General features: G+C 38.5%; 1 protein-coding gene across 1 annotated transcript in view; it reads right to left on the minus strand.

Moving 5' to 3' along the window:
* Nucleotides 1-9,942, minus strand: part of stt3b (STT3 oligosaccharyltransferase complex catalytic subunit B) — a 128,760-nt gene extending 118,818 nt beyond the window's left edge. Inside the window, exon 1 of the mRNA XM_062030022.1 lies at nt 9,457-9,942. Coding sequence (XP_061886006.1) covers nt 9,457-9,716 — 260 coding nt within the window. The 5' untranslated portion in view covers nt 9,717-9,942. The remainder of the gene's footprint in view (nt 1-9,456) is intronic.
* Nucleotides 9,943-11,344: the final 1,402 nt, after the last annotated feature.

Genomic DNA, 11,344 nt, shown 5'->3' on the forward strand with positions numbered 1-11,344 from the left:
AATATGCCTTGAAAATAATAAAATAAATCAATAATAATCTCCAATCTTCTTTAAAAAATGTTTTAGCTATGCTCAATTCTTCAGCTAACAAAAACACAATATAACAAAATGTGAATGAAAGTGCACTGGTTCAAGAGGACATGCTTAAACGTCAGCAGCAACATGAAAATAATTGATTTTTAACAGTCACAGGCTGTGTTCTGAAAATTACTTTTAAAAATTAATTAATTATAGTTACTTTAAAATGTAATTGAATTAGGAACGGAATTATCGTGATCACTGATCGCGATTAATTTGATTTTGATCCCGGTGACCAGCTGTTAGCATATTTCTTCGATCAAATATCCGCTAGAAAATACCGCAGTAGTAAACCGTAGGGAAGCAACTAGGCTCTGTATAGTCCTCCACGGAATAACCCACCTTTATTGACCAGGATCCTGTTTGTGTGTGTGTGTGTGTTTGTGTACATTTGCGTGTGTTTTTGTGACAGTATTTGTGTCCGTGTATGTGCACGACCTCCCATTCCACCGCGCGAAAATCAGGCTTGTCATAACATAATTAATGTTCAATTCGCGTTGCGCTGCTTCCCCTTACACAGCTCGGAAATGCAGCCCAGAATAACAAAATAAAGAAATATGACTAACACTAGCATAGAAGTTGAAACAACATTTAGAAGGAGCAGTGGCTTTAGTTTCACTATCTGCAGCAGCGCACACGTAATCCTGCCCTGAATGCGGACTTGCAGACACCCACAGGAGTCTTTTTTAGTGCCGCTGAGCAGGATAAACACACCCACTAATTTAATCACAAAAAGGCATTTATATATCTAAATATTTTTCTATCTGACTTTTTGTTTATGCGCCTGCAAAGATTCAACTCATCTGATAGAACATGTACTAAAAAACTCTGCATACAGACATTTTATGATCAAATCATTTTTTAATTTGCTCCTGAAATATTCATTAAACGTGTTGTATGTGTTGGTACACATTATTTTACAGTACATCAAACTCAAACTGCACTTTAATATAATAGTATTCAATATATGCTACAGTATTTGAGTGTTTTGTTTTTTAAATTCCACAATCTGGGTCGACCGCTTGTCATTTGCCAAAGCACTGGTGAGAAGCACTGATGTATACAATTAAAGAATACAAATAATAATTTACCATTAGAAAATGCTGTTTAGTAAATGTAATGAAATAAAAGTACTGTCGTATTCAGTACACCAATGATACTTTTGTTTACTGCAGAATGCACTTTTTGATGACAAGCAAAATAAAATAACCTTGAGGAAAAAAAGTTGTCTTTACTCCCACAAAATGTATCAAAAAAGAAGCAAAACCGTGGCCATAAAACCAAGTAACGGACCGGATCGTGGGTATCCTGTAACGTTACACCTCTAGTAAACACAATTATATATATGAACAAAATGACAGTTTTCAGCTGTTAGCATATATTATCTTGATCAAACATGGTGGATATGTCTGTTACAAGATACTGCAATAGTAGACAATAGGGATGTAACGGTACTTGCTATAATCCTGCACGGGACAAAATACTTTAATTTAAAAAAAAGAAATTGATATTGAGATCGGATGATACGTGATCTTTTTTTTTTGCCATATCGCCCAGCCCTAATAGATAGATAGTACTTTATTGATATTACATATTGTTATGAACGTTCCTGTTACTACATTATAAATTTACATGTGGTGTGTGTATATAAAACGTAAGGTTTTGAAGTTGTTTTCGAGAGCTTTGGAGGCTACAATGGTGACTCCCAATGATGCATCTTTCAAGCATTTATCATCTTTAATATCCTAAAAAAAGGACCATGCTTTTTTGACGCTTATAATGATTGTAAACGAGAAGCAAAATTTCAAAAAAATTCCAGTTCCCCTTTGAGGTTGCCCTAATAGATCTATGGCTAGGCAACTTTTTATAAAGTAATTCATTAGCCGTAACTATGTCAAAGCAGTTTTCGTTAATTTTGTTCATTAACGTTAGGTTTATGGCCTCATGCTTGTGTGTGGGGATCGATGGAACTTCTACTCGCTCAGTGCGGTGAAGGCTGCTGGCTGTTCAGTTTGAAACTACTCTTCAGCTATGGGTGGAGGCCATTTCAAGCCAAGGAGTAGCTAAACATTTGACACACGAGCAGAGAGGAGCATTCGCTAACTGCTGTGCTAAGTCGCTAACAGAAGTAAACAACAAACAGATGAGATTAGTGATGAAGTCGCTACAAGAAGAGACATAGGTCTTATGGCCGTAACACAGGCACATAAAAAGATACTGATATGGCACTATTGTCCCAAATATATATCTCTTTCTAAAATATACCGGTACTAACTTTAATACAGCATTCCACCCAGCTCTAGAGTATTGCCTTAATTTACGAGCTTAATTAGTACTATGACCAAAATATCATATCTCAGAACACTTGTATCTTACATCAGCGTCGCCCAATGCAATTAGTGGCTACAACAAAACAGCACAATATTAACATGTAACATGCGTGCTTCTTAAAAAAACTTTTAGATAAGAAACATTGTTTGAAAAACAATTCAAAAAACATTTTATAAATTATTGTAATCATAAAGTATAGTATTAACCTTGAAAAGCGGACTCCCATGTAGGGCTGCAATTAACGATTAATTTGATAATCGATTAATCTGTCGATTATTACTTCGATTAATAATCGGATAAAAGAGACAAACTACATTTCTATCCTTTCCAGTATTTTATTGGAAAAAAACAGCATACTGGCACCATACTTATGTTGATTGTTTCTCAGCTGTTTGTGCATGTTGCAGTTTATAAATAAAGGTTTATAAAAAAAAAAATAGTAATAATAATAATAAAAAAATATATTAAAAAATACATTTCCTCTGCGCATGCGCATAGCATAGATCCAACGAATCGATGACTAAATTAATCGCCAACTATTTTTATAACCGATTTTAATCAATTTAATCGATTAGTTGTTGCAGCCCTACTCCTATGGTATCTCCTTCAAGATGATTCTCAGTCAAACACACCACCAACAGCTTCTCAATATTTTCATAGATAAATGTCTGCAGTTGATAATTTTTAAGTTCTTGGCTGGCACAAAAACTAACACCTGCTTCAGTATGGTGCAGACTAGAAGCGCTGCACCAAACTGCCATGCCAAGTTTGGTGCCATGGTCAGTCATGTTTTTGATGATTTATTTATTTATATTAATGAAAATCACACTCACTTTCTCCATTCCAATGGTTGGGAAAAAGATATGTCACTTTCAAGCTATAAGATATTGCTTGCGAGTAAGACCGGATAATTTAGGGTGGATCTTACGTGATTCATTCTGACAATCGCTACACCAACTAGTGATGGGAATGCTCGTAACTCAAATGTATGCTCGCAACTTAATAGCATAACAATGATATGAGACACCCCATATCTCAAAATACTCATAAATTTTGATTAGGGATGTAAAAATGCTAACATTTCTTATCACAGTTATTAATATCACCCATCCATCCATCCATTTTCTACCGCTTGTCCCTTTTTTGGGGTCGCGGGGGGTGCTGGAGCCTATCTCAGCTGCATTCGGGCGGAAGGCGGGGTACACCCTGGACAAGTCGCCACATCATCACAAATGTGCTCAAAATGTACTTATATACACATTGGAATCTTTCAACCAAATTTTTGTTAAAAAATAAAATAGGCACACAATATACTTTCTTGGTAGAAGAAACATGAAATATTATTTAATGAGTGTTTAAATATGTTTATCTTCATCCCTTTTAAATTGTTAACGTTTTGGTGTTTCTTTAATGATTAATAAACAGGTTGGGGCCGTTCACTTCAAGTTTGTGACCTCCTAAGAGTTCACTTTGTTGTCATTATTTTTTCAAGTATACATCGATCACTTTGTGCGAAGAGAACACAGCCTGCAGGTTTAATGTGGACAATTCAATAGGTTAGTTGCTCCGACAGCAATGTGTCTATACGAGTTTAGATTGGAGTATGTTGTTTCTTAAAAGGCAAAGACGCTAATGTCTCCTGTATACATGTTAGCATTTGAGCTGGATAGCGTTGGCGCAGGTGTGTCATTAGTGCGGCCCATGAGAGATTACAAGTTTAACAGAAGATTGGCCCTCGGCATGTTTTTGCCTAAGTTTAGTCACCTGTGAATTGAATCGGAGTGATTTTGTGGGCGAAGACAGAATCGACGATCAATGACCAGGAGTTTCATTTTGGAAGTGACTTGAGCAGATCATTAGTTTAACTAATCAAACCACTCTACTTTTCCCACTCATGGTATAAATGGTAATTGGGTTACACTTGTATAGCGCTTTTCTACCTTCAAGGTACTCAAAGTGCTTTGACACTATTTCCACATTCACCCATTCACACACACATTCACACACTGATGGCGGGAGCTGTCATGCAAGGCCCTAACCACGACCCATCAGGAGCAAGTGTGAAGTGTCTTGCTCAAGGACACAACGGACGTGACAAAGTTGGTAGAAGGTAGGGATTGAACCAGGAACCCTCAGGTTGCTGGCACGGCCACTCTACCAACCGCGCCACGCCGTCCCGTATAAATTAACTATAACCAACAAATACAGTACATACATACACTCACACACACACAGTACAAACATACATATAAACATACTCTTTCTCCCCCTCCATTTATCTGATTTCTTTTGTAATTCAAGTTTTCATTACAAATATGCATATGTACATATACAAGCACATATGCATACACACACTTATGCATATACTTACGTTTCATCGAATATATGTTACATTGACGCCCCCAGGGGAAACATGGCAAACTGATGAAGCTTAACCTAATTTTATTATAACAATCTACAAGGTTAATATAGTTCGCTTCTCTTTCTCCCCCTCCATTTATCTGATTTCTTTTGTAATTCAAGTTTTCATTACAAATATGCATTGTTTCATTTGAAACATTGTATTGTTGATTATTGAGGTAATTATTATTATTATTAATTATCAATAGTGTGTTGGTATTTGTATTGTTCCATTTGTAGTGCAATAATGTTCATTGTCATTTCTGTGTTATTAGTAACTAGTTCTTTGCTATCATTTTTCGTATTTGCTGATGATGTTGTTTTTGTTGTCTCTCTGTCTTATCCCCCTATTGTCCCCACAATTTCCCCCCCGTCTTCCTTTTTCTTCTTTCTTCTATCCCCTTCTTCTCCGGTCCAGCTGCGCCAAACATTAAATAAATCCATTTAATATAGTCAAATTAAAAAAAGGCAACAAGAGAAGTATCCCACACTTCTATTTTGTTAAGTATAAACTGTATGTACAGCAGATATGGGCATCTACATCAACAATATGATTTTCCTGAGTAGCTGAACATGACAACAACAAAAAAACTAACCAAGAAATAAAGTCAACGCACAGTTGCACATAACACACAACCTGCTCATTGAAATTATTGGACATTATAAAACATGATCAATCACTATACATAATTTAAAATTACACAAAACTCTCTACATTTTCCCATGATTGGTGCATTTTAGCTGTTTGATATTTCTGATTGACTACAAAACTTTAAGGACATCGTCAGGGAAATAAACAAGTTAGGGGTCGAACTCTCACTCTCAATATTCAATGGTTTATCAGTTATACTTCATATTGCATTGTCTACGGTTTGATGTTTTTTGTTTTTTTAAAGTTTAAGTATTTGAAGTGTTGTTCAGTTTGTTACAGCTTGCTTTAATCAATGCAATCTGAAGTGTTATTTTTGTACCAATCATTATTGTTCCGTCACAATCAACGCTCTGCTGTGTGGTGAAAATAGCGTCGTAATGTGTGTATTAGTGTACGCATTAGCTTTTACTGCTCGAACGGCACAACACTGTTACAAATAATTTTTAACTGGTTGCAAAAATGCTCGAAACTCAAATTAGGGGTATATGGATAAATGTTATACAACTTTCCACAGTTAGTATAACCGTTAAAATTAAAATTATCGTAAAATTGAGATTAAAAAGTTAAAGTTCACACACACACACTGGGTGTGGTGAAGTGTGTCCTCTGCATTTGACCCATCCCCATGTTCACCCCCTGGGAGGAGAGGGGAGCAGTGAGCAGCAGCGTATGCCGCGCTCGGGAATCATTTTGGTGATTTAACCCCCAATTCCAACCCTTTATGCTGAGTGCCAAGCAGGAAGGTAATGGGCCCATTTTTTGTAGTCTTTGGTATGACTCGGCCGGGGTTTGAACTCACGACCTCCCAGTCTCAGGGAGGACACTAACCACAAGGCCACTGAGCTAACACTGATAAACTCTACAGTGACACTGCTCGTTTACTGGAAAAGCAAGCTCGTGCTAGCTAGCTTAAATACTAACATTTTTCCATTAAAAGACGACATTCCCCATTTTAAGGTAGCATGAAAACAAGAGACATTAACATCCTTTTCCATTAAAAGATGACATTCACAAATCTAAACTTGTATAGAACATTACTCTTTCTGTATCTTAAATTACTCGTAAGTGAAGGTACCAATGTAGACTGTTTTAACACGGGGAGCATTTGTGTTTTTAAAAATATCAGTTTATTAGGACATAGCCTTAGTCACGTGTCTCCTTGAGGCCAGGTGAGGGCGTTGTTCTGCCAGTTGCAACTTTTTTCTAGTGCTGTTAACTAAAGGTAAACGGCATTAATTATTATAATATACAAATCGTGTGGTAATGTTTTGCTGTAGCATGTTCTCCAAAGCAGCGTCAAACAAATATTTGCGGTCATTTCCCGGGAGGGGGGGGTGTGACAGCACCAACTCAGTGGCCTTGTGGTTAGAGTGTCCGCCCTGAGACTGGGTGGTTGACAGTTCAAACCCCGGCCGAGTCATACCAAAGACTACAAAAAAATGGGACCCATTACCTTCCTGCTTGGCACTCAGCATCAAGGGTTGCAATTGGGGGATAAATCACCAAACGATACCCGAGCGTGGCGCGCGCCGCTGCTCACTGCTCCCCTCACCTCCCAGGGGGTGAACATGGGGATGGGTCAAATGCAAAGGACACATTTCACCAGACCCAGTGTGTGTGTGACTATCAGTGGGACTTTAACTTTAACACAGCTTTATGATGACAAGTCACAACTAGGGATGTCCGATAATATCGGACTGCCGATATTATCGGCCAATAAATGCTTTAACATGTAATATCGGAAATTATCGGTATCGGTTTCAAAAAGTAAAATGTATGACTTTTTAAAACGCTGCTGTGTACACGGACGTAGGGGGAAGTACAGAGCGCCAATAAACCTTGAAGGCACTGCTTTTGCGTGCCGGCTCAATCACATAATATCTACGGCTTTCAACACACACACAATTGAATGCAAGGCATACTTGATCAACAGCCATACAGGTCACACTGAGGGTAGCCGTATAAACAACTTTAACACTGTTACAAATATGCGCCACACCGTGAACCCACACCAAACAAGAATGACAAACACATTTCGGGAGAACATCCGCACCGTAACACAACATAAACACAACAGAACAAATACCCAGAACCCCTTGCAGCACTAACTCTTCCAGGACGCAACAATATACACCCCAGCTACCCCCGCCCACCTCAACCTCCTAATGCTCTCTCAGGGAGAGCATTGAAGTAGTTCTCTTATTTTGGAAAACCTTGTTACATTGTTTAATGCAGGGGTCGGAAACCTTTTTGGCTGAGAGAGCCATGAAAGCCAAAGATTTAAAAATGTATTTCCGTGAGAACCATATTATATTTTTTAACACTGAATACAACTAAATGCGTGCATTTTTAAGTAAGACCAACATTTTTAGAGTGTAATAAGTCTCTTATTTGTTTTAATAACATTGTTATTCTGAAGCTAATCAACAGTAAATAAAATACTTCTTACCAATTATGCGACTTCTTGAACAGGTGCGGTAGAAAATGAATGGATGGATTAAAATGCATGAGAATTTTTTATATTTTGAACGTTATTTTTAACACTGTGATTACCAGAGGAATTATGCATTACTTATCATGTTAAGCAATGTCAGCTAAGATTTATCTGAGAGCCAGATGCAGTCATCAAAAGAGCCACATATTGGCTCTAGAGCCATAAGTTCCCTACCCCTGGTTTAATGCATGCAGCTGGCCATCACAACAAAATTAGGCATAATAATGTGTTAATTCCACAGCTGTGTATATCGGTATCGGTTGATATCGGTATCGGTAATTAAGAGTTGGGCAATATCGGCAAAAAAGCCAATATCAGACATCTCTAGTTAGCTCCACTAACCACGTTAAACCCAGATTCCGAACTAACAAAGCTCTTAACTCATTCTCTTTCTATGCCACATCAATATGGAATGCACTCCCAACAGGTGTAAAAGAAAGGACATCTCTATCCTCCTTCAAAACCGCACTAAAAGAACACCTCCAGGAAACTACAACCCTAAACTAACACCCTTCCTTCCACATAATACCTCTTCGGATTATAAATAATCAAATGTAAACAATCAAACAATCAAAATGTAGACACTTTTTCTTATACTTTCTGATCTCTCTCTCCATGTCCACTACTTGCTATACATATCCTACCAAGTCAGTCCTACACTGTTTCAATATCCATTTCTCTGTTGATGCAATTGTTGATGCTGATTGTTGATGACTGAAGTGTTGATGCCAACCAAACCTAACCCCCTCCCCTCCATATCACACACCCCGGATTGTAAATAATGTAAATAATTCAATGTATATACTCTGATGATTATCTTGTGTGATGACTGTATTATGATGTTAGTATATATTTGATAGTATATATCTGTATCAGGAATCAATTTAATTGAACCCCGCCTTAAAACAAGTTGAAAAACGTATTCGGGTGTTACCATTTAGTGGTCAATTGTACGGGATATGTACTTCACTGTGCAATCTACTAATAAAAGTTTCAATCAATCAAAAAAACAACCAATAAATATATTTCCGGGTTAGACGCGTGCCGGCCAGCGAAACCAGTTTCCCAGCATTGTTTTCATTGTACTATAATAACGATGTTGTTCATATTAATATATTCAAGTGAAACATTACCCTGATGACAGACGAGCAGCCACACCGGACTATATCCACATTGTGCAACGTCATGCAGAGTCTCTCCTGAATGCATTAAAAGTTCATATTTATTCTTTAACTACTATTTAAGGACAGAAGTAGATGTGACTCCACCCGGCCATGGGTGTGATAGAACACCTTCATTAGTAGTCACATTGGCTTGGTTTAAGGCTTTTTTTTTTTAAAACAATGTCAAACGTTGCTACGGCGGACATGACCCGTCAGCAATTTCCTTGAATCAAAGGCTGATCAAAGGAGAAAAAAAAGACAATTCTAAATAACATTATTCGGACTCCACTTTGAGAGCTACAACGTAGCATAATGCATATTAGGCTAGCTTGACTTACCACGGGTCGAACTCGTGGATGATGCTCTCGAAGCGAATGACGGCGAAAAGTCTGGCGCTGAATCCAGCCAGGCAGGCCAGGAAGAGAATGCTGAACGACAGCAGCGACTGCCACCCCGCCGGCTGTGTCAGCCCCCCGGACAGGCCTCCTTTCCCGCCCGCTGCACCGGCCGCGGCGGGTCGGCTGTTTCCGTGCACCGAGCTGCCGGCATTAGCGGACGCTTTGTGCTTGCTGTCGCTGACTGCGTGGTGCTCCGCCATTTCTGCGTGCGGTGTCAGTTGGCTCGCCAGAGATTCCCCTCCAAGCCAGACTGCCGTATTCCCTTCCGCTTCTTTTAACTACGTTTCCTTTCACCACCCCCGGTATTTAAGTTGAAACACTATTTCAAGGGGCAGCCGTTACATCCCGCGACGCACCGAATCCGCAACAGTCAATCCACACGACGCTATTCAGCACCGGTGGAAAGAGGAAGAAGGGCTACGAGGGGCGGGGTTACCGGAAGCTGTCGTGGCCTGTCACAAATCGACAGGTAGTGGTAGGCGGGTTAATGCGGCCTTCCACCAATAGGAATACAGTACTGAGTAGATTGACAGATAAGCACACCAATCGAAACGTACTCAAGTTAAGCAGTGACACTGACAGCCATTGATGAGGATTTTGAATGTGTGCCATTCTGGCGCTCAGTCTGTAAGAATAAACCATTCGTTACTCCGTTAATGATGCTTTTAGTTGCTGTATTAGAAAATAAAGGGACATTTAGTTGGAGTTTTGCAAACAACTTTTCGCAGTCATATTAAGATAAATGTTTTTTTTCTGGTACTGCAATAATTATGTTGCCCCTGGCACATTCTTCAAATCAGTAACCGGTAGTAAAACTCCTGCTTTTCTCATGGCCCAAATAGTTCACAGTAGCACTATACATGATCATAATACCAGGGCGTCCAGTGAGGGGCATTTTGTACTCCCTCGTCCCAGGAAGAATGCTTTGCGGAAATCTTTCATTTATAAATAAAAGATTATCGATAAAGATCTATATATAGATCTTTATCGCTCTGGAATAACCTGCCTCCAATTCTCACCAGCATTGAAAGTAAACAGGTTTTTAAAAAGAAAGTAATATTTTATCTGAGTCTTTAAATTAGTTTGCTCGTTGATGATTTGTTTGGTTTTATATTGTGTAGTTATATTTATATGGTAATTATTATTCTGGCACTGTAAATTGTTTGCTTGTTTTCTTATTGATGCTTTTATTTTTTTTCCTGTATTGTGTAGTTATAATTATATGCTTTTACTGTATTGAATTGTGGACCCCAGGAAGACTAGTGGGTTGTTGAGGCAACCAGCTAATGGGGATCCTTAATAAAAATAAAATAAAAAAAGAATTTTAATAATGACTGATGATTAGCGATGTCCAATAATGGATTTTTTTGCCGATATCCCGATATTGTCCAACTCTTAATAATCGATTCCGATATCAACCGATACCGATATATACAGTCGTGGAATTAACACATTATTATGCCTAATTTTGTTGTGATGCCCCGCTGGATGCATCAAACAATGTAACAAGGTTTTCCAAAATAAATCAACTCAAGTTATGGAAAAAAATGCCAACATGGCACTGCCATATTTATTATTGAAGTCACAAAGTGCATAATTTTTTTTTAACATGCCTCAAAACAGCAACTTGGAATTTGGAACATGCCCTGACAGAGCATGAGGAGGTTGAGGTGGGCGGGGTTGAGGTGTGTGTGTGTGTAGGGGGGGTAGGGGTAGCTGGGGTGTATATTGTTGCGTCCTGGAAGAGTTAGTGCTGCAAGGGGTTCTGGGTATTTGTTCTGTTGTGTTTATGTTGTGTTACGGTGCAGATGTTCTCCCGAAATGTGTT

This window comes from Entelurus aequoreus, linkage group LG20 (genome assembly GCF_033978785.1).
Source record: "Entelurus aequoreus isolate RoL-2023_Sb linkage group LG20, RoL_Eaeq_v1.1, whole genome shotgun sequence".
Classification (NCBI taxonomy): Eukaryota; Metazoa; Chordata; class Actinopteri; order Syngnathiformes; family Syngnathidae; genus Entelurus; species Entelurus aequoreus.